General features: G+C 58.6%; 3 protein-coding genes across 3 annotated transcripts in view; all 3 read left to right on the top strand.

Annotated features, from left to right (window-relative positions):
- Positions 1–2,804, top strand: part of PLEKHM2 (pleckstrin homology and RUN domain containing M2) — a 34,835-nt gene extending 32,031 nt beyond the window's left edge. Inside the window, exons 17-20 of the mRNA XM_039842133.1 lie at positions 446–605; positions 915–1,094; positions 1,175–1,291; positions 1,793–2,804. Coding sequence (XP_039698067.1) covers positions 446–605; positions 915–1,094; positions 1,175–1,291; positions 1,793–1,927 — 592 coding nt within the window. The 3' untranslated portion in view covers positions 1,928–2,804. The remainder of the gene's footprint in view (positions 1–445; positions 606–914; positions 1,095–1,174; positions 1,292–1,792) is intronic.
- A 953-nt stretch (positions 2,805–3,757) lies between these two features.
- SLC25A34 (solute carrier family 25 member 34) lies at positions 3,758–8,300 on the top strand. The gene is made up of 5 exons (XM_039842135.1): positions 3,758–4,884; positions 5,482–5,547; positions 5,638–5,790; positions 6,119–6,253; positions 6,859–8,300. Exons 1-5 carry the CDS (start codon positions 4,465–4,467, stop codon positions 7,039–7,041), a joined length of 957 nt encoding a protein of 318 aa, XP_039698069.1. The 5' UTR covers positions 3,758–4,464; the 3' UTR covers positions 7,042–8,300.
- A 575-nt stretch (positions 8,301–8,875) lies between these two features.
- On the top strand, positions 8,876–12,883 carry TMEM82 (transmembrane protein 82). Its single transcript, XM_039842134.1, has 6 exons — positions 8,876–9,035; positions 9,175–9,247; positions 9,455–9,629; positions 10,251–10,668; positions 11,975–12,162; positions 12,440–12,883. The coding sequence occupies exons 1-6, from the start codon at positions 8,948–8,950 to the stop codon at positions 12,527–12,529; spliced, it is 1,032 nt and encodes a 343-aa protein (XP_039698068.1). The 5' UTR covers positions 8,876–8,947; the 3' UTR covers positions 12,530–12,883.
- Positions 12,884–22,483: the final 9,600 nt, after the last annotated feature.

Raw genomic sequence — 22,483 nt, 5'->3', positions numbered from 1 at the left:
TGACGGGGAGGCGGTCCCCCAGTCTGATGGGGAGGCAGTCCCCCAGTGTGACGGCATGGCAGGCCTGGTAGGCTCCTGACCTCAGGGGAAGATGGACACACACATATTTGGAGAAAGCATCGGCCTATGGGGGAATGTGAATGGTGTGCACTGGTTCTGAGAGCTAAGACCTGATTCTCACCCCTCACCTGGCTATGTTTAAGTATCTAGAAGAATCTTGGCGATTGTGGATGTAAAAGGTGATACACGGAATGGAGTGGGGCTGCCCAGCAGCTTTAAGCCTCTCCTGAGAGCTAGAGGAGTCTGGACCACCTTCCGGTGTCCTCCAGCCCGTGGGACTGTGGGGCAGGCCCTGTGTCCACACGCCTTGAGCCACGCCGAGGGGCTCCCACCCGTGCCACCCCTGCCTCCTCGCTCCTGTTTCACCCCTCCTCCTCTGGCCCAGGGGGGAGCAGTGCGGTGGCTGTCGGCGGTCCAACACCACGGATCGGCCCCACGCCTTCCAGGTCATCCTTGCTGACCGGCCCTGCCTGGAGCTGAGCGCCGATAGCGAGGCTGAGATGGCCGACTGGATGCAACACCTCTGCCAGGCTGTGTCCAAGGGGGTGAGCTCCCCCTGCCTCCGCTCACCTGGCCTCCTGACCCCATCCCGGCCCCCTTCCCCAAACCCACGTCAGTCATGGAGCAACCTGTGAGGACCAAGATAGGGAACTTCTATGGGACAGCCCAGGAGCAGACCCTGGAGCTCAGGGCCACCTGTGGCCCGGACGCTCTGTCACCCCCTCCCCACTTGTACTCCTGAGGTGGGCGGAGCCTGCCTGACCTCTGGCTGAGCCCCTAGAATGGGGAGTTCTGGTGCAGACCAGCCCCGGCCTGGCCCCAGCTTGCCTCTCCTCGCTCTTTTGCGAATGCAGGTCATCCCCCAGGGGGTAACTCCCAGCCCCTGCATCCCCTGCTGCCTGGTGATCACCGATGACCGCCTCTTCACGTGCCATGAGGATTGCCAGACCAGCTTCTTCCGCTCCCTGGGCACAGCTGAGCTGGCTGACATCAGCGCCGTCTCCACAGAACCGGACCGGGAGTACTGTGTCTTGGTGAGCTGGGTGGGGGGTGCCGGAGGCAGGCCCCAGGAAGGAGCGCGGTGTCCGCTCACCCGGGCCCCGGCTCTCCGCAGGAGTTCTCCCGGGACAGCCAGCAGCCCCTCCCACCCTGGGTCATCTACCTGAGCTGTACATCTGAACTGGACCGATTCCTGTCTGCACTGAACTCTGGGTGGAAAACCATCTATCAGGTACCCAGCCGCCCAGGGCCCTGTGGAGTAGAGCCATTCCCTAGGGAATAGAGCCCTGTGTGGCACAGACCAAGGCAGGAGTTGGACGCCTGGGGACAGCTCTGTACCTGTAGCTCCAGGACAGACATGAACATTTAGGGTCAAAGGGAAGCCCTGTCCTGCAGTGAGTCTGAGACTAAAGCTAAAAGCGGGACCCGAGAAATGCCATTCCTGACCTTGATTCCAGTCAGAAAGCACACGTTACATGCCCACAGTGGGGCCGAGGCAGAGAGCCGTTCTGGGGTGGAGCTCACTGGAGTGCAGGGCCTGCCGTGTGGGGCCCGCCTGACAGCTAGGGCCCTCTTTGGACGGAGGAGGCTTGGAGCATCACCCCGTTGTCAGCTGCAGCCCCTCCTTGAAGGGCAGGAGAATCGTGCGGCGTGGACATAGATCCCGGACGGGCTCCACCTGGTGCAGAGGGAGCCCATGGCCCTCACGGGGTCTCTGCACGCCCCCACGCAGGTGGACCTCCCTCACAAGGCCATTCACGAAGCCTCCAACAAGAAGTTCGAGGACGCCCTGAGCCTCATCCACAGCGCCTGGCAGCGCAGCGACAGCCTCTGCCGAGGCAGAGCCTCCCGGGACCCCTGGTGCTGAGGCGGAGCTGGCTGGCGTCCTGTGGCAGGCGAGGCGGCATGCCAGGCAGCACACACTGTCCTCACTGTCATCGAGCTGCTCGGGGCCAGGCTCCCATCCCCATTCCACAGCCCACTCCCGCCCCAGGCAGCAGAACCACCGAGTAGGGCTTGAAACAGCGTCTGTCCCCTCCCAGGGATCCAGAATGGGTGCTCAGAATGGGAGCATTGTGCTGGGCAGGTGGGCACTGGGAAGCACAGGGACAGAGGGTCCGAGCCCTATGGGCTCTGGTTGCACGGCCTCCTCCCCTGGACCCCCGGCTCAGCGCACGCCGTCTTGACGAGATGCTGATGGGAATACCAGCTCTGAGGGGAGCAGGAGTCCTCTCTCCCTCCCCTGCGCCAGGCGCCTGGGCAGAGGCTCAGGCCACCGCGGGGCCCCGGGTGCCCAGCCCCCCTTGTTCGTTTTTGAACATTCACCTGGCTGAGCGGGGAGCTGGGACCCTGTCTCAGTGCACGTCCTCGCTAACTCCAGACCCCAGCACTCCTCTGCCCACCTCCCAGGGCCCGGGCCGGGGGCTGGAGGCCAGGCTGGCCCTCCCTGGCCGCCAGGAGGCCCTGCATGTCCATGGCCCCCTTCTCCTGCCTCTCCCCGAATCTGGCAGTGCCCAGGGACCCAGGAATCAGGCCGTCTCCTTTCACGGGGAGCAGAGGGGAGGGAGGAGCCCTGGCAGAGGAGTGCAGCCCGCCAGCCCGGTGTCCACATCGGTGCCTCCTGACTGTCCCCTGCTTGGCTGGAGCCAGAGCCTTCCCAAGAGCTTGTCAGGGGCCTTCTGGGGGAAGGAATTAGGCGGTCTGGGTTGTGTTTTTTAAAATAAATAGACATGTTATATTGCCAAGACTTGTCACTGGCCCTTTTTGACCAGGGTGGAGGTGGGGGGCCTCCAACCCCTCTTCTCAGGCCCCTTGGCCCTTCTTTCTTCATCCTGCAAATGTTCCATCAGCTGCCCTGTGCCCACACTGGGAACCAGATGCCCTGCGGCCCTCGCCATCTGGAGAAACCAGGCTCCAGAGTTTCTTGGCCTGATCTTTGCCCTCCCTCCTGTTTCCTGCAGCGACCAGGGCAGAGGCCACTCTAGTCCGGGGGCATATCTCCCCTGCTAGGGCATGGAGCTGCCACCTCCCCAGCCTCCCCAGCATTGGGGGTAAATGCAGGCCGCTCGGGATAAACAGCGATTTCAGGCTGTTCGCAAGGCATCTTGCTGAGCCGCCCCTGGGGTCTGATCAGAAGATGCCAGGCCTTCTCGACCAGGGGGAGCTCTGAGGCCCTCAAGCCGCTCGGCACCCGGCCTTCCAGGGCCTCACACAGGAAGAGGTGGGTGTGGAGGCTCCAGAGGCAGAGTTCAAGGCAGGGCGCTGCTTCTGATTTTGACTGGGACATGGGTGATTCAGGGTGGCCCTGGCAGGAGAGAGCTGTTCTGAGGATAGAGGCCAAGGTGGGCAGGGTGGTGCTGGCCCGGCCTGAGCAGCCTGGCTCCTCATGGTGCCGAGGGGTGGAAGGGCCCTTATCACCAAGCACGAAAGCCCATTTGCATGTCAGGGGCTCCCACCAGGAAGAGGGTAGGACTCGGGGGCAAGTCCTTACCAAGTAAGTGACCAAAGCCACTAGTCACCCCTTGAGACACAACAGTCCTTATTTTTCCATCTCCTATCCCCCTGGAGCCCTCAAAGAAGCGGGAAGCGCCCTTTATTGGCTGAAGCACTGTGGTAGGTACGTTCTTCATACATCTCTAATCCTCCAAAGGAGCTCTGAAGTGGGTACCGATGTCCCCATTTTACGAATGGAGAAACCGAAGCTCAGAGAAAGGAAGTGACGTGCCCGGGGCACGCATAATAGCAGAGCCTGGGGTTCCGGACCAGTCCTCCGCCTCTGCCCTCACTGACCGGAGGGACCAGAGACTGTGAGAGCCGGATGGGAAAACTGAGTCCAGGAAAGGAGACATCAGTACGAAATGTGGCGGGGGAGGGACCGAGGCCGTTGCTGAGTTGCCTGCGCACTGTACCAGGAGCCTCCCGGAGCTCTGAGCTGCAGCAGGACTGGCTGAGCCAGAGGCGGGGCAGGGGCACCAGCCCTTTGCCCCAGGGATAGAGGGAGGGCAGAACTAGAAGGTCAGAAGGATGTGTCTGGGCTGATTGGCACCTTCTCCCCGCCCCCAACCTCCCTCTGGTCCCAGGTGACCTTTCCCCCAGATCCCAGGGTCCAGGCCCTGCCCCTGACAGGAGGTGTGGAAAACAGAAGCAGCTGGGATTGGTCAGAGCTGGCGGGGCAGGGCGGGGGGAGGGGGGTGTCCCAGCCTCCCCCACCCCCGCACAGCACAGAGCGGAGCTGAGCAGGTGGACTCTGGAGACAGAACCTCCATAGCTGCCTGGCAGCTGCTGCGGGCCTGTCCCAGCCGGACCCCTGCCCTCCAGACATGGCCTCGGGCCTCCTTGATCCCCAGCCCTGTGGCCTTTTGGGGGTGCAGACAGCCTAAGTGGCACACCCCAGAGGCCCTGCCTATGCCCCTGACCAGGACACAGCCGGCCTCTGGCATAGAGGACATGGAAACAGTGGCCCCAGCTGTGGACCTAGTGCTGGGTGCCTCGGCCTGTTGTCTGGCCTGTGTCTTCACCAACCCTCTGGAGGTGGTGAAGACTCGGCTGCAGCTGCAGGGGGAGCTGCGGGCCCCGGGCACCTACCCTCGGCCCTACCGGGGCTTGGTGGCCTCTGTAGCTGCTGTGGCCCGTGCGGATGGGCTGTGTGGCCTGCAGAAGGGACTGGCTGCCGGCCTCCTCTACCAGGGCCTCATGAACGGCGTCCGCTTCTACTGCTATAGCTTAGCCTGCCAGGCTGGCCTCACCCAGCAGCCAGGTGGCACTGTGGTTGCAGGTGCTGTGGCTGGGGCACTGGGAGCCTTCATAGGGAGCCCTGCTTACTTGGTGAGTGCTTTGTCTCCACTCTCTACCTCTCTGGGACCCAGTTCCCTCTGGGGCTCCGAAGCTTCCCCGGCTGGTTTCAGTGGACAGGTGGGGTGGGGTAGGTTGGGTGGGGCTGCTCTCCTGAACATCCCAGCCCAGACCTGGAATTTGCCCCTTGCCCCAGCCGTCACTCCCCTGGGGTCCCCATCCTGCAGGTCCTGAGCCAGAGTAGGGGCAGAGGGTAGCAGGGGATGTGCTGGCTCAAACCCACGTGGTCACTCATGTGGCCTGTGCAAGTTAAGAGTAAAGCTTCCGTGGAGCCAGGTCCCTGCATCACAGGCAAGATGCAGCACCCCACTGTCATCTGGCTTACTCCTCAGGACAGCTTTTCAAGGCTAAGCAGGCAGCCTGGAGAAGGTTAAGTAACTTGCCCCAGGTCACGTGAGGTGCAGACCCAAGAGTCTCACCCCACCCTGTTCCACACGCCCGCTAAGCTGCAGGTGCGGGCTCACGGAGGTCCAGGTGTCGGGGCACAGGGAGGGATGCCCTCCACACAGAGCTTAGCCAGGCTGTCCCAGGGCTCCATCCCCAGGCCCTCTGTCACCTTTGCTTTCACAGGTCAAAACGCAGCTGCAGGCCCAGACAGTGGCTGCGATGGCTGTGGGGCACCAGCACCACCACCAGGTGGGATTGTCACTTCCCAGGGCTCCTCAGGCTGGGCGGGCTCCTGGGCTGGCAGGGGCTGCGCGGTGACCCTGTGCCTTCTCCCCACAGAGCATCCTGGGCGCCATGGAGACCATCTGGCGGCAGCAAGGCCTGGCAGGGCTGTGGAGGGGTGTGGGTGGGGCTGTGCCCCGAGTCATGGTCGGCTCAGCTGCCCAGCTGGCCACCTTCGCCTCTGCCAAGGCCTGGGTGCAGGAGCAACAGGTGAGGGGCCAGGGGCACCTGCGCCCACCCAGAAACACAGGAGTGAGGAGGGCTACCTGCCTCCTTTCTCCCTGTCTGAGTCTGAATCACAGTCTGACATCTCCAGCTAGACCCCCACATCCCAGGGGGTGGTGACAGGCAAGCATTGCGTCCAGCAGGAATGGGGGGTCAGCAGTGAACCCTGAAGCTGTGAAGGAGCTTGAGGGGGAGATGTGGAATGGGGAGATATGGGAATGGGGAGGGGCCTTGTCTGCTCCCCTTCCCCAGCTCTTCCAGCCTCCAGGTGGAGGGCAGCTGCAGGTGTCAGCAGCCTGTACCGTTCCCACAGTGGCTCCCAGAGGACAGCTGGCTGGTGGCCCTGGCTGCAGGCATGATCAGCAGCGTAGCTGTGGTTGCAGTCATGACCCCTTTCGATGTGGTCAGCACTCGGCTATACAATCAGCCTGTGGATGGAGCTGGCAAGGTGAGCAGGGGACCAGGTGGTGAGGATGCAGGGAGCTGGAGAGCACCGCCCCCCAACACACACACGGCCAGAGACACAGACACGTGACATACACGCAAACACATTAGCTCAGTCTATATGCTGAGCGCCCGCTCCCCGGCACATGCTGAGCACTTTTGCAGCCGGATTTTATTCCGTCCTCACAAACACCTTCATTTTCCTGATGAGGAAACTGAGGCTCAGAGATAGCAAGTAATTTGCCTGATGTCACCCAGCTGGTAAGTGGAGGAGCCTGACCTGGAATCCAGGCCTGACCTCACGACCTCATAGACACACACCAGCCCTCACATGCACTGGCACATCATGGCCTGATACACAGGTGCCCTCCACAGGTGGAGTTAGGGAGGAAACCCACCTGTTTGCCACCAGCCAGGCTGAGCCCTTGGCATGGGACTGTGGCTGCCTAGAGGAAGAGACCCCTTTTTTAATTTTGCAACCTAAAGAGCCATCTTTCTAGCTGGGGGAAGTGCCTTTTCTGATGTGCCCCAGAGACCTTTACACACAAACAGAACCTGTTGTGCCAGCCAGGGCCCCTCATGTGATGCCCACCCCATGTCTGTCCCCAGGGCCAGCTGTATGGGGGCCTCGCTGACTGCCTGGTGAAGATCTGGCAGCAGGAGGGCCCCCTGGCGCTCTACAAGGGTCTGGGCCCCGCCTACCTGCGCCTGGGCCCCCACACCATCCTCAGCATGCTCTTCTGGGATGAGCTCCGGAAACTGGCCATGCGGGGCCAGCACCAGGACACCTAGGCAGCGTCCCTCACCCTGAATCCTGGTGCAGCCTGGCGCCCTGCTCCAACTGGGAATGCCACCTCAGAGCCAGCCACAGGCCCGGGGAAAGTGTGGACAGTGCCGGTCAGCGCAGGCCTGTGGCCCACCGCTCCACTCACTCTCTTCTCCAGAAAGTTCTCTTCCCTTCCTTCTCTGGGGTCGCCTTGTCTCAGAGCCTTACTCATTGTAATAATGCCCGCTCCAGAGCATCGCTGTGAGCTGGCTCACTTTCGTGCATCAGCTCGCTTTGTCCTCAGACGACCGCGTGAGATGGTAAAATCCTCTTTACTGGTGAGGAAGTCGAGGCTCAGAAAGGTGAAGTGTTTTTGATCAAAGCCACACAGCTTCGAAGTGGCAGAGGCAGGACTGGGACTCAGTTCTGCCCAACCTGGAACTGTGGGACTCGGCAAGACCAGGACCGTGGGGGCTGCAGTGCCCCTGAGGGAGGTGCCAGGGCACACCGGGAGGCCAGAGTGTCACGTCTGAGTTAGTCTGCGGTGGCGGCTGTGACAAAGTCCTCGGACTGGGCAGCTTACATAATGTTAAGTTATTTTCTCACAATTCTGGAGGTTAGGTGTCCGAGACCAAGGTGCCAGCGGGGTTGGTTTCTTCTGAAGCCTCTCATGGACGTTCCTCTGCATGTGTCCGTGCCCTAATCACTCTTCTTATAAGGACACCAGTCATATTGGAGTAGGGCCCACCCTAGTGATCTCACATTAATTTCATTACCTCTCTAAGAACCGCCATCTCCAAATACAGTCGTATTCTGAGGCCCTGGGGGTCAGGGCTTCAGCATATGGATGTGGAGGAGAGACATGATTCAGCCCATGGCATCGATTAAGGGCTCCTCCTGAGGCCCTCCTGGATGCCCTGATCTGCGGGCATCCGCCAGATCCTCCTGACCGTTCGGAAAGGGACCCCTCGAGATGCTCGCGGTTCAGCTGAGAATACTGAGGCCCAGGGCAGGGAGGCGACTCCCCCAAGGAGCAGCAGAGCTAGATGTCCTTGTCCTGGCCCTTTCTCCAAGCTGCAGCCACACTCCTCGCACAGGTGTGTCCGAGGACTGCACAGAGCTTTGTTCTACAGAGGTGGACACCTGAGTCCCTGGAAGGGACAGGACTGGCCCAGGTCGAGCAACCTGAGCTGCCTTTCCTGCCACACCCCACGTCTTGGAAGGCTGCTCCCCAGGAGCGCTCCAACCACACACTCCAAACTAATAAAATTTTCTATTTTGTTTACTCCAAAGACTCCCCTTTGCTGGCAGCCTCGGTCTCCCCCACCCCTGAACCCCTGCCCTTCAGCTCTCTACTTAGTCTGGGAAAGGAGGAGGATCTAAAAGAATTTGGTAGGCCAGCCCCACCCCGTCCGGCCCAGGGGAGGCCTGCCACCTAGCGGACATGGGAGGACGGACACGGGAGGGCGGTCACGGTATCCTCCTGAGGCTGAGACCGAGAGGGCCCAGAGCTGGATCCCAGAGCAGTGGGGGGAAGGATAGGCATCCCCTTCCAGACCTTGGGCTGAGAGGGCGGAGCCCAGACCTAAGGCTAGGGGATGACAGACAAGGCCCAGGACTTCACAAAGGCGCTGAGTGGCAAGCCCTAAGGGAAAGTAAGAAGAGCGGGCACCAGATTTGAACAGGGACAGAGACAGAGACAGTCCCAGAGATGCCCCTTCACCCCACAGGAACACCTGGGCAGCAGTTGGTCCCAATGCCCCTTAATCCTGAAGTCAGCAGGTTTAAGGCCCTTGGCTCTCGTCCCCTCCTTCCCCTCCCTGCCCTGGGCTTTTGGCCCCTCCTCCCCCCCTCACACCTTTGCCCCATGACGTCGCGTCAGCCTCTCCGGAGCCCAGCCCTAGCCGCTGCTGGGGCTGGATCCCGGCAGCCATGTTCTCCCTGCCGTCCCTCCCCTCCTGGCTCCCTGGCCTCTCCTCCCTCGAGTGGGGCTCCAGCCTCCTCGACTCCCTCCTTCAAGGTGAGCGCCTCCTCCCCACCCTCTCCCAGCACCTGTTCCAGGCAGTGCAGGGTGGACCCTGCCCACGTGGTTCTCCCACCACCTAGGCTGCCCCTCCTCCAACCCTATCCAGCACACTTCCCTCCCTCCCGCCCCTCAGGCCTCATCGGGGCCTTCGGAGTCTCCGTCCTCAACAGCCTCCTGAAGGTTTACTTCTTCGTGAGCTGTGCCAAGTGAGTGCTCACCTCCCTGGCCACTCCCAGCCCCTTTGGGTCCCTGGGCTCTGAGCCGCGACTCTGGTCTCTTTGGGAGACTGGGAGCAAGAGACCCACTGCCGGCCAAGGACAGTGGCCCAGGGGCGCCTGGACCCCGTCCAGGGCCCAGGATAGTGGTTCCGGCCCTCTGCCTATGCCCTCTGCCTATGCCCTCTGCCCCCACAGCAACCCCGAGCGGCGGCTGGAGAAGGAGCGGCTTCGGGCCCGGTGGGCCTTGCTGGAGACCGCGCACCTGGCAGGCCTAGCCCTGATCCTGACGGCCGTGGGGACCCGGGTGGCCGCCCTGGTGGTGCTGGAGTTCTCCCTCCGGGCCGTCTCCACGCTGCTCTCCCTGGGCAAGGTGAGCCGGGCCTGGGCCCTGGTGTTCGTCCCAGAACACAGGAAACTGGGCCCCCTTGGAGCACCCCATCTCCGCACCACCCCCCTTCTGAAAGATTGAGACTAGAGAGCAGGTCGTGACCGCCCAGGCAAAGTCTCCACTCGGAGTGGACACGGCCCGAGGCCATGAAGATGCTAGCGGCAGCCCCTGGGTATCAGGAGCTTCCCACGCTCGGGATATTTTGAGTGCGTCATCCCACTTACCCTCACGACCATGCGGGTGAAGGTTTGTGTGATCCCCATGGCACAGGTGAGGAAACCAAGGCTCAGAGAGAATTAGTTTTTTGTTGTCAGCGACCCACAAGAAGCAGAGTCAGGCTCTGAACCCGGGTCTTCGATCGGAGCCGCCACCCTTCAGCAAGCAGATGAGTCCCAAATCGTAATCATGCTTGAAATTAAGCCAGAAGAAATGACCCCATCAGGGCTTGACCTCAGGCAGTATTCCCTCTTTGGGAACAATTCTCAGGGTTCCTTTGGGCTCCAGACTCCTACAGACTAGAGCGTCTGTACCTTGGCAGCCCTCTTGGGGCCCCAGTGGTGAGGGGAGGCCTGAGCCCCACCGACACGGTCCCTCTTCGGCCAGGGCTCCCGGGGCACTGAGAGGCTGCAGCTGTACCTGCTGTGCCAGTTCTCCCTGGGCTGCGGGCTGACCTGTGGCCTGAGCTTCCTGCAGGAGGACGCCCCTCACCGCACGCTGAATCTGCTGCTGGGCCTCGGGCTGGCCGCACTGCTCAGCAGGGTCGCCCGGCGCCTCTGCCGCCACGTCTGCCACCTGTACGAGCTGCATAGCAGCCAGGACTACTGTGGGGTCTGCCTGGGCCTGCTGGCCGGCGCACGTGGCCTCCCCAAGCTGCTGGGCCGCGCCCTGGCCATGGCCTTCGCTGTGGGCAACCTGGCAGCCGTGGCCCTTATCAATCGGGACTTCCTGACCACCTCAGAGGCTGTGCGCTTCTGGACACCGCTCACCATCTGCTACACCCTGCTGGTCATCTACATGCAGGGTAAGGACCGCAGGCAGGGGCCCGGGCATTCGCTGGGCATTCACATCCTACTGCCTGACCTAGGCCCAGCACTGTGCTAGACCCCCAGGAGGCCGACAAGTCAGCCCTGCCCCTGCCATGCCAGAGTGCCAAGCCTGGTGGCAGAGGCCACACGGTGGAACAGCCCAGAGAAGGTGCAGCGTGCAGTGGGAGCCCTGAGGAGATAGTACTAGAAGTGGACCTTGAAGGATAAGCAGGAGCCCCCTGAGAAGTGAGGGGAAAAAGAGACCCTGACAGAGGGCCTTGTATGCCAAAGCCCAGACGCGAGAGAGCGTGGCAGCCTCAAACAACTGAGAAAAGCTGAGTGCATTTGTCACACCGAGGGCACAGGGAGGGGATGAAGCTGGCTGGGTCGCAGGGGCCTGATGCGGAGCCCTCGCCAATCAGGCTGGGCAGTCTGATGATAACCCGTGGCAGGGTTTTAAGCAGGAGAGAGTGACCTGGTCAGATCTGGACTCTAGGGAGAGCCACCTGGCAGCAGGGTGGGGGTGGGGTAGAAGTGGCAGGACGAGGAAGCCAGAGCAGCAGGTGCAAAGGCCCTGAGGTGGGAATGGGCTTGGAACGCTGGGTGAACAGCAAGGAAACCAGGACGGCTAGGGGTATGAGCAAACGGAACAAGTCAGGGATGAGATGGGGCTGGTGAGCGGGCGCTGGTCACATCGGGCAGGACCCTGTAGGCAGGGTAAATGAGGGGTTTGCAGTTTATTCCAAATGCAGCAGGAAATGCTGGAGGATCACAAGCATAGGAATGATTTCATCTTGCTGGTGTGTTTAGAAGGTCACTAAGTGCTGAGCAGACACTTGAGCTGTAGGGTCAAGAGCAGAAGTCAGGAGCCTCGTGAGGAGATGGCCGTGAGAAATGGGGGTGGCTGGCACGGGGTGGGGCAGCGGCGTGCACTCGGGTGGGGATGTGCTTGTCAGAAAGAGTTGACAGGACTTACTGACGGATTAGACTTGGGAGTGCGGGCGAGGGGAGGCGGGCTGACCGCCGCAGCTCAGGGCTGGCGTGCTATGTCCTGACCGCGGGAGGGACACTTGTGGGTGGGCAGTGAGGCCTGGGAGGCAGAAGTGGCGGCTGCCCCGTGGGAGTGCTGCTGAGGGTGTGCGTGGGGCGAGGGAGAAGGGAGAGGGGCTGCGAGGGGAGAAGCCTGGCCCCAGGGGAGGGGCGTCAGGGAGCTGGGAGGTCCGGCCTCCATCCAGCTGGATGTGAGTTTGGGGCCCCAGGTGCAGCAGCGGGCAGGCGGTGACAGGCACCCTGTCCCCACAGAGGAACAGCGGCTGAGCCCTGGCCTGCAGAGCCAGGTCCAGACGGTGCTGGTGCGCATGGGCGGCCTCTTCGTGCTGCTGCTGACCGTGGGCCGCTGGCTGGACCTCCTGGGCGTCCTCGTCTCCCTGCTGGGCGAGCTCTGGTGCCTAATGAGTGTCCGCACTCTGCTCGACCTTTGCCAGATACAGGTGGGCGCCCCCACCCCATGCGTCCCCCTGGACCCTGAAACCCTGCTCCAGACAGCCCTGGGAGCCTTGACAGGCCCACGTTTAAGAAAAGCTGGGGCAAACTCTTAGGATGAGGGACAGAGGGAGCTGGAATCCTCTCTCCCACCTGGTGTTAACCTTTGACCTGTGCCCGGGAGGCCGCAGATGACAAGGTCTTAGATAAATGGAGGTCTGAGGCGCCCCCAGGGATGGAGAATCGGGCAGTATCCTCCATCATTTCCTCCCCTCTTCCCCTCAGGACTTTCCATCCCAGAGGCTTTCAGTGTCAGCTCCGAGCCAGCCCCAGCCCTCGGCACCTGCCCAGCCCCAGGGGACGGCCCCCTCCTGACCTGTCTCGGCAAGGACTCAGAGTCTATCTCAGGCCCACCTGGGCTCACCTGGAGGCCTTTAACCCAGCATGCTGCCTGGAGGCAGAGTGGCAGGGTTGGCCCCCACCTAGAACTTGAGGCGGGCACAGGAGACCCCCCATGATGGAGGGAAGGGTTGGCCCTCAGAAGTGGGGGCACCTAGAAGCCCTTGGGGTGATTCTTCTTTTTCTCAGGGTGGGCAGTGGACACACAGCCCTCTCAGACCTGCCTTGGCGGGGAGGTGGAGATGGGGGAGAAAGGCGTCCTCAGAATGCCCCGCACCATACTGGCCTCCCTTGCCCTCTCCACGAACAATAAAGATGGTTTTCTCAGCCTGTGCGTGGAATCCTGAATACGCAGAGAGGAAAGAGTTTTTTCTGAGACCAAACGGCCCTCTGGGTGGGGCAGGATCTGGAAATACGTGGCAGGAGTTTAATATCGAGGTGACTGAGGAGGTGACGGGTGTGGCGGGATAGACACTTGTAGTCCTGGGTGGACAGTGCCCAGTCCTGTACCATCCTCGGCTGAGAAACAGCTGAAGGGAAGACGAAGCTGAAAAGGCCTCTATTGGTGCTCGTGGGAACCCTGCCCCGCCCGCCCCTGACTTGTCTAAGACCATGAGGATGCTTCCAATCTCAGCCGGCTCAGCCTGCTTTCCCTGCAGGGCCCAGCTCCAGGAGGCCATCGAGTGTATGAGAAAAAGCTGGGTACCAGCTCTGCTTACCTGCTATGCGCCCTCGGGTAAGCCACCGCCCCTCTCTGCCCTGTCAGAAAACTGCCATGGTTCGGGTACCTACCATGTGCTGGCCACTGGGCCAAGCGTTTTTATGATCTCATTTCATTCTGACATCAGCCCCAAGAGGTACTTGAGCAAGAGCTCAAGTGCTTTGCATGCTCCCTGCTACCCTCTTCTCGTTGAAGAATCAGGGCCAGGGAAACTAACAGAGATGGGCATGAAAAATATGGCAGGTCCGTGCCTGGCACGTTCTGGAATGAGGTTCTGGCTACCTTTTGTCCAGCATAGTCTGAGGCTCCATCACACTCATATTCTCCTGGCCCAGACACCCAGCACACAGGGCAACTTGCTTCCATGGGGATTGAGGGTCCCCACAGGGCAAACGAGACTCCCAGCCAGGGGGCTTCCAAGGGTTTGTGAGGGTCAGGTTGTTGGTGGCCCAGGGGAGGCACCAGGGAGGAGGGGAGGCCTAGAGAAGGTTCTTGGAGGATTCCAGGCTCCGATGGGTCTTGCTTCTCAGCCAAGGCCACCATGGTCACACAAAGGCTACTGCTTTGGAGCGGATAGTGTCTGGCCTAGGATCCTCCACTCACCACCTTGGGGCACAGCTGGGATACAGGGCAGGCTGGCCCCACAGTGGGACAGGGTGGTTTCAGCTGAGCCTTCCAGGAGTGGCCACCCAACAGACAGCTAGAGCCCCAGCTCTGACACCTTGCTCTGTCCTGCCCCCAGGAGGGGCCTCTCAGCCCCAGAGTAGCTAAAGTGGGGACATGCCTGTGGATGTCCCCCTCCCCCAGTTCAGCACCCAACCCCCCTCTGCCTGGGAGTGAGCTCAGTTCCCTCTGGGCAGGAAACTCGCCTCAATCTAAGAGGAAATGGCTCAGTTAGGAGGGCATAGGGCCAGCCAGTTGCCAGACCCAGACTGAGCTCTGGGTTCCAACCATTCTAATGTTTTTGCTGGAAGGTTCTCCTGCCTCCTGGCCCCTGGCACAGCCTGGACCCGGTGTGGACAGAACCGGGAGGGATTTGACTTGGCCGTCCTTTCCTTTTTATAGACACAGGGACTGTTTTCCAAACAAAAAAGGGGACGTGTGGGCTGGAATAGGATTCTTTTCTTATCTATTAAGTTATTTTTTGTGAAAAGCCTGACAAGGGTATAAAAATCAGATCACTCTGACTGAGGCGTTTAGCAAAGCTCCATAACAAACAAAGAGAAATAATCCTGAAGTCTGGATGGCAGAGAAAATCCAAAATGTCTGGTCTGGATCAGGGACATGATGCTGGAACTTGTTCCCACAGAGACCACAAGAGCCCGGTGCCTGGGCCCTGAGCAGCACCCTTCTGAGGAGATGGGAGAACAGAGCCTCCAGTCTCTGCTAAGAGGGGATGGTAACCTCTGGGGCAGCTGGGATGGGGGTGTGAGCCAGCCACCTCCCACCTGAGGCCCCCCTCCCCCGCTTGTTGCTTTTCTGAGCTGTGGCACGTCCCTTTGGGTGTCCTGCTTTCCTTTCCCTGTTCATTCATTCACAAGTAATTGCTTAACACTGGGTAGGGGGATAGAGTGACAAGGGGCCACAGAGTAGGAAGGATGTATTTGTCATCTACAGTTACGTAACGAATGACCACCAAAATCAGCTGCTTAAAACGAAAGACTTTTATGGTCTCGCTTTTCGTAGGGGCTGGGGCCTGGGTGCAGCGTGGCTCCGTCTTCTGGCTCAGGGTCTCTCACAGCCACAGTCAAAGTGTCGGCCCTAAGGCTCAACTAGGGAAGGATCCGCTTCCAAACTCACTCACGTGGTTGCTGGCAGGACTCAGTTTCTCGTGGGCTGTTGGACCAAGGGCCTCAGTTCCTCTCTGGCTGTTGGCCGGGGTCTCCCTCAGTTCCTTGCCACATGAGCCCCTCTGTAGGTAGGATGGCCTCGCAACAGGGCCTCCCTCCGAGCAAGCCAGTGAAGTAGGGAGGGAAGACGAGAAGGACAGACGTCACAGTCTTTTTTGTAACCCCACGTGAAAAGCAACGTCCTACTGTTTTTGCTGTATTCTATCGGTTAGAAGCAAGTCACTGGGTGTGGCAGAGATGGGGGTCGTTGGGGAGCATCTTAGAATCTGCCCTCCACATATGGCTTCTTTGAGGAGACCTGGATGGACTGAGGGAGCCAGCCAAAGAGCCAAGGGAAGAACATCAGCACAGGCAAAGGCCCTGAGGAATAAGCTGGGGATGTTAGAAACAGCATGGCTGGAGCATCACAGAGGATGGCATGTCAGGGGTGAGGTCATGGGAGTGGGCAGGGGCCCCAGCGGTCAGGGCCACGGTGAGGGTTAGGATTTTATTCCTCTCTAGCAGGCAATCAGCGAAGGCTTTGCACAAGGAGGTGACATAATCTGACTTATATGTTTACAGGATTCCTTTCCTTGCCGTTTTTAGAATAGACAAATGTAGAAACAGCAAACCAGCTTGAAAACATTCAGAATAACCCAGGTGGCCAGAAGTGGTTGGATTCTGGACTTATCTTGAAGAGTTGATAGGATTTTCTGATCAATTAGATGTGGGCTTGAGAGAAAGAGGAATCCAGGGGGCCCTTTGATTTCAACCAGATGATTGAGATGGGGCATCTCTGGGGGCAGAGTGGAGTTATCGCACACAGGTGAGGTCAGTGTTGATGGAAGGTCCAGGTGTGTGACACGGTCTGGGGTTCAGGGAGGCCTCGCTGGGAAACAGCTGAGACCGAATCCTGAAGGTGGAGTGGGAATTCTCAGGCCAAGGGGATGGCCACGAAGCCCAGGTAGGTCTTAAGGGTCCTGAGTGGCCTGAGGGACTAAGGGAGGGCACACAGGGCTGGAGCAAAGGGTTGAGGGTCACAGTGGCAGGGGATGCTGTCACGGAGGTGGGTAGGGCCATGGAAGAGGTTTGGCACACCCCGTTCCCCAGGCCGGGGGGAGCCACAGAAGGGCTAGCGGGTGGGGCAAGATGTCAAGAACAGATCAGAAGCAAGGCCAGTTCAATTTTAAGGGCCCCCTTTAGGGGAAAAAGAAAAACCCACAAAGTTCATATGAAAATGAATTTGAGAATGAGGAAGAAAAGAACAGATTGCTGGAGCCCTGGAGGTTTGGGCCCATTCTTCTGACATGTCTCTGGGTAGTATGCCAGGAACACTTAGTGGAAAATAGTTCCTAAGGGTAACCTGGCTGTCCCCCCAACCCCCATCCCAGAACACTCCATAACTCCCAGCAACCCCCAGCCCTCACGGGGGCCTGTGCGAGTTAGATGCCTGAGCAGAAGTTTCATTAACTTCACAGTAAGGCCGCCTCTGGCAAAGAGAGAAGTGGGAGGGCCGGCTGAGGGCCGCGGCAGGGTCTAGGCCACTTTACACTTTAGTAAGGAGGGGTCTCAGGGATTGGAGGTGCTGAAATAGATGCTGCCAAAAATGGAGGCTCCCAGTGGGGTCGGGGTTCAGGGAGGGGGATGGGATCGGTGAGGGAACAGGGGCTCAGCCTGAGCGGGCAGCTGAGGGCTTGGGACAAGCTCAGGGACCCTCCAAAGGGAGCAAGGCTAAGATTTCCTCCCCTCTCCACACAGAAGGGGTTCTGACCTTCAAGGGCAGGGTCAAGGAGGGGCCCTCCCAACCTGCTGAGCCTCAAGCCCCCTCCATGGCCCACCCACACGCTGGAGCCCGTGCTCTTTTGCTAAGGGCATGGCCTGGCCGTGGGAACCAGCAGATCCAGCTAGAGCCAGCTCACGTCCCTGGACCAGGAGGGAATTAAGACCCAGACGTTGTTATCACAGCCAGGTCTGGGAGGCTGGGCCCTGCTGGGCCCAAGAGGACACAGGCTGGGGCCTGAGAGAACCGCAGCTCTAGCTGGGGTTCCCTTAGTTCCCTCTTGGTATTTGAACATTTCCCCACAAACAGCCTGTTGGGTAAAGGAGCTCAGAGCTAGACCACCTGGGTTAGAGGGAAACTAATGGATGTGACCTTGAGCGAGTAACTCTCTATTTCCCCATCCGTTGAGAGGACTGAACAAGATGATGGAGGCAGGGCACTTAACCCAGAGCCTGACCGTGGCCTCTAGTGCCCCTCGCTCCCAGAAGGGATTGTAACTCAGTCTCGGCCACACCCTTCTGCTGCGAAGGGTCAATGAACACATTTGAGTAAGGGGACAGCAAAGGAGGCACCGGCTCAGGCAGCAGAAGCAGGGACTGACCCCCTGGAAGAAGGGAATAAAGAAGTCCCCGCCTCCCCACTCTTGTCCCTGGGGGGAGAATGAGCACATTTGCATTTCACTTGCCATAGAGTTGTTAATATGGCAACTCTTCATTGAGGAATTAAAACACGGTCTCCCCAGCTCTCAGAACAGCCTTCGGAGGAGTTGATTATTGTTCTTTCTTTCTCTCCAGAAGAAAATTCAAGGTTCAGAGAGATGAAGTGATTTGCTCAAGGTCACAGAGCTAATAAGTACAGGAGCCAAGATCCAAATTCAAGTGGGTTAGACTCCAAAGCTCAAGCTCTTATCAGCTCACTACTCTACTATTTCCCTCGTGATTTGCACATCCAGCTACTTAAGACCTCACTCATGCATTTTACAGGAATTACCGAGTCCCTACTATATGTCAAGTACTGTGCTGGGTGCTGGAGACATGGAGATTAATAAGACATAGCCCTGCTCCCATTCTGGTGGGGGAAGCATCTCAGTACAACCTCACAGCTTTGGGATGTATCCACGGGATGAAAATGACTCCTAAGTCTACTTAGAGGCATCAGGGTAAGCTTCTCAAAAGTAGTGACGGGGGTGCAGAGTTTGCCAGGAGGAGGTGATCCCGACCCATGGAGTCTCACCAGTCTTCATCGTGACTCTGCTTCAAGCAACAGGAACATAGTTTTTTAATTGGCTGAAGGAAAAAAAAAGGAAAAAGAGAATGCATTGGCTCTAGACATCCAGGGGAGGATTTCAGGCATGGCTACATCCAGCAGCTGAAGTTATGGAATCCGTTCTCTCCTCTATCATCTTTGCTCTCTTGCCCTCCATGTTGGCTCAAATGTTGGCAAAAATGGTGCCAAGCTTGCATCCTGACAACCTGGAAAAATAGACTCTCTCCAAATACTTCCAGCCAGGCCCTGAGAGTGGGCGTGAAGTTCCCCAAACAGAAATTGGATACTGTTACCAGAATCTAGAAAAGTGATGCTGGCTGGCAGAATCCATGTCCCTTAGACTCTTCAGCAGGACTAAGTCTCTTCCTTACCCTCAGCATTTTGTTCATCTCCCTGTAACATCCTGAAACCTCTCTCTAGGGAAAAGGAAAGGAACTCGACTGTGAATACCTGCTAAGCACCAGGCATATTTATCCACATGCAGGGAAGTACTGCTACCCCCAGGTTACAAGAGGAAACTGAGGCTCGAGGAGAAGTGGCTTGCCCAAGGTAACAGGCTGGCAAGTGACAGAGCTGGACTCACTCTCAGAAACCGATGTTGCTTATATCTGTGCTGCCCCCTCCCCGCCCTTGCTACAGTGTGTGTGTGTTTGGCGGTGGGAAGTTTCCACTTCTCTGTGTGATGCACCCCTGCCCAGCCCCTAACACAGAGCCCCGCACACAGTAGGTGCTCAGGAAATATGTTGAACTGACCTGACTCCAAGTGGCACAGCGAAGGAGGGAGGGAGGGACAGGGGCCGAGTCAGGGCTGGGAGACCTGGGGACAGGAGTTGGGGCGGGGTGGTGGTGCTTCCGAGATGTTTGCTAAGGAGTGGGCACTCCTCCGGACCTGGATAGACAGCTTCATGCAGCTGCACATCTGGGCACCCCTAGGTTGGGCCTGACAGTTCAGCTCTGACCTGGCCCAAGCGGGGCCTGTCAAGGGAAAGGGCCGCTGGGCAGACAGATGCTCCCCTTTCTTGAAGTCTCTGGGCCCTGAGGACTTCAGCTCAGGGAAACTTGTCCCTATCCTTGGACCTAGCTGCAGAGAAAATGGACCGTGTGGGCAGAGAGCTCCAGAAACTGGGCGAGAATGATGTGAACATAGCCAGTGCTACCACTGGTGGGACACCGATGGGGGCGGGGCCCGGGGGTGCCCTTTCGGTGCCTCTGTCCTTAGCACTTGCAAAGGGAAGCATTCAAGTCCCCCATCCAAGGGCATCCAGCCGAGCTCTCCTGTTACAGGTGAGGAAATGGAGCTTTGGCGAGGGAAGGAGCTTGGCCAAGGTCACAGCCAGCACCAGAGAGCTGGGAGTTGAGCCTGAGTCTGACCTCAAAACCCGCGTTTCCCCAACTCTCCCTCTCTTGTGTTTTTCTCGGCGAGCTCCTCCTCATCTCAGCTTAAATGTCACCCCCTACCCAGCCAGACAGGCCTGCCCTACCCTCACCTGCACCACTTATTCTGTCTTAGTCTTTTGTTCATTCCTCTACAGCAAGGGTCCCCAACTCCTGGGCTGTGGTTGGGTCCCCAACTCCCAGGCTGCGGACGGGTCCTGGTCCATGGGCTGTTAGGAACCAGTCTGTACAGCAGTAGGTGAGCGGCAAGCGAGTGAGTGAAGCCTCATCTGTGTCTGCGGCCGCTCCCCAGCGCCAGCATCACCGCCTCAGCTCCACCTCAGACCATCAGGCATTAGATTCTCATAGGAGCACCGGTCCCTGGTGCCAAAATGTTGGGGACCACTACTCCGGAGCACACTTCACCATTGGTAATTATTATATTAAGTTGCATTATATGTCGATCTCCCCCACCTTCCTGTAAGTTCCATGAGGACTAAGATTGATTGTGTCTGACTTGCTTCCTGTGACCTCCTTGACTCATGCCTAGCACATAGTAGGTGCCCAATTAACGTTTGTTGGACCAAAGCCCTCCTACTGTCGGCAGCAGGTGCCATACTCTCCTCCCCAGCAGACTGGACAGCAGCAAATATCCCTTGGATCTTGCCCCCAAACCTGTGTCCTGCCCCTTTCCTGCCACTCAGGGTCTCAGCTGCTACAACCTCTTGCTCAACTGCTTGGGAGAAAGCTGGTCCAAGGCTGGCACGGAGGGAAGAGAGGAGCAGGGCCTCCGAGCTGGCAGACAAAGGGCATGTGTTCTCAACCAGCACACTTCCTGGGTTTCCATTGCAGGAAGCTTGGCACCTGCTCAGGTGACATTGACACCTGGGCTGGTGCAGGAGACCATTGGCCAGGACGCTCCTCTCCACCCGGGAACAGCAGCAGAGTAGAGACAGGTGGCCAGGGGTGCTGGATGGCAGGTAAGTGGTGGCAGCTGGCCCCTCACATTCCCCTTTGACCTTCCCCCATCCCCAGCCAGTCTTAGCCCAAAGCAGATGTGAGGATCTGGGTCCTAGATGGAGCCCATGTGACCATGGACAAGGCCCCAAACCAACGCTTTGGTGCCTCATTGTCCCACCTGGGGGTGTGGTGTGGTGGCATGATGGATACCATATAGGTGAGGGAGGGCAGCTGCATTTTTCTGTTTTCTGTTTTAAATAAGCTTCTTTGTCTCAAAGCACTTGAGAAGGGGGTTCTACAGCCAAAAGTGTCTGAAAACCCCTGGATCTCACCCTCCTGCTTAAGGTCCTTGATCTCCTTCCTTGCGGGGGGGGGGGGGAGGGGGTGGGTGGCAGGGAGTAGCTCAGGGCACTGTGCAACCTGAGAGGCATTGTTGCCAAACCAGAAATGAGCCCAACCAGGGGGCTCGGGCTGTCTCTCTGGGCCTCAGCTTCTGAATCGCATAGTCCCAGAGCAGGGAACCCAAGGGAATCTTACTGGTCTGGGTTGGAATCCAGCTCTGTCCTTTACATGGCCTTGAGCCTCTCTGGGCCTCAGTTTCCTCCTCTGTGAAGCAGGAATAACCAGCCCTGCCCCACAGAGCGCTCCTGGGATCGAAAGGAAAGGAGACCTGCAGACCAGATATGGACTCACAGCAACCACTATAAATGGCAGCTTCTGCTATCGCTGCTGCGTCATTGCAGAGTGGCTGTTACCGGAACCCCAATGTTTTGTTTTGTTTTGTTTTGTTTTGTTTTGGAGTTCGCCTGCCTGTGCGCACTGGCCCGAAGAAATGCATGAACAGGAGTTTACAGAATAGAAAGAAAAAAAAATAGTTTGATCCTGAATTGGCCAATACAGAGATGGGGACCTTAGGCCCAAAACCCCCACTTCCTCCTGATGGTGTGTGTAGGTTACAGATTTCATAAAGCAAAATCGTAAGACACCGTGGGTTAGCGGGTATGGGGTCATGCTGGGAGCTGACTGGTAAGGAAGTAAGGTAAGGGTAATAAGTAATTCCTTCAGGTGTTGAGGACAGTTCTGAGGTCTTTTCCTCTGTCCCACTGTCTGGGTCTCATGGGAAAGTAGCCAGGGAGTCATTCCAAGAGCCGAACGTAACTTAGGTCAAGATGTTATCTTTATCCTGCCAGAGGTCTGGATCCTGTGACCAGCAGTCAAGCCCAGGCTCCTGTCTTCTGCTGCCTTGCGGGTTGCTGACCATGGGAGAGGCTAGGCCTCTGAGGGAGAAGGAGAGATAGAAAGAGGGAATGGGGAGAGAAACGTGATTTTTAAAGCTGGGATAGAAAACGAAATTTAATCGAAATCATAGGAACATTCCATTTTAGCTCTGAAGATCAAATGAAAAAAGGATGACAAAAAAGTAGGTGAAGGATTTAGGAAGGAGAGGGTGCTGAAATATGGGACGAGGTTCCAGGCAGCCGCCCCACACACAACCCCGGTGAGCATGAGCCCCCCGAGAGCAGCCCAAGAGCCATCCTGGCCAGGGGGACCGTAGCGTCTGCCCTAGAGAGTCAGACCATGCCTGGCCTCCCCCCAGATGGCGCTGGGTCCAGGCCTCTTCTGGCCTCAGCCACTGTGGCTTTAATCAAAAGAACAATCTGTTTGCCTCTGAATCAGGCCCAGATTCTCTTTCCCAGCAATGATCCAGAGGCCTCCAGGGACGCAGGCCGCCCATCCCGGCTCCATCTCCCGCCCCAGGGCCCGGGCTCGACTTTCCCTCCCCCTTCCATTATCTGTCCACTCCAGCTTTGGGGGTTGGGGGTGCAGGAGGCAGGAGTGGGACCCCGACAGTTGACCTGATTGCCATCTAGGCCCTGTCTACCAGGCCTCCTGTAAGTACATGTAGTCCACGACTCTGGGACCCACCTGTAAAGGGTTTAAGGGTTGCAGACAGGTAGTGACAGCTGAGGACAGCAACCCCAGGTGACCTGCTTCACCCC

The sequence above is a fragment of the Pteropus medius genome, unplaced genomic scaffold (assembly GCF_902729225.1).
Source record: "Pteropus medius unplaced genomic scaffold, Ma_sr-lr_union100, whole genome shotgun sequence".
NCBI lineage: Eukaryota > Metazoa > Chordata > Mammalia > Chiroptera > Pteropodidae > Pteropus > Pteropus medius.
This window is presented reverse-complemented; position numbering and strand designations above follow the sequence as displayed.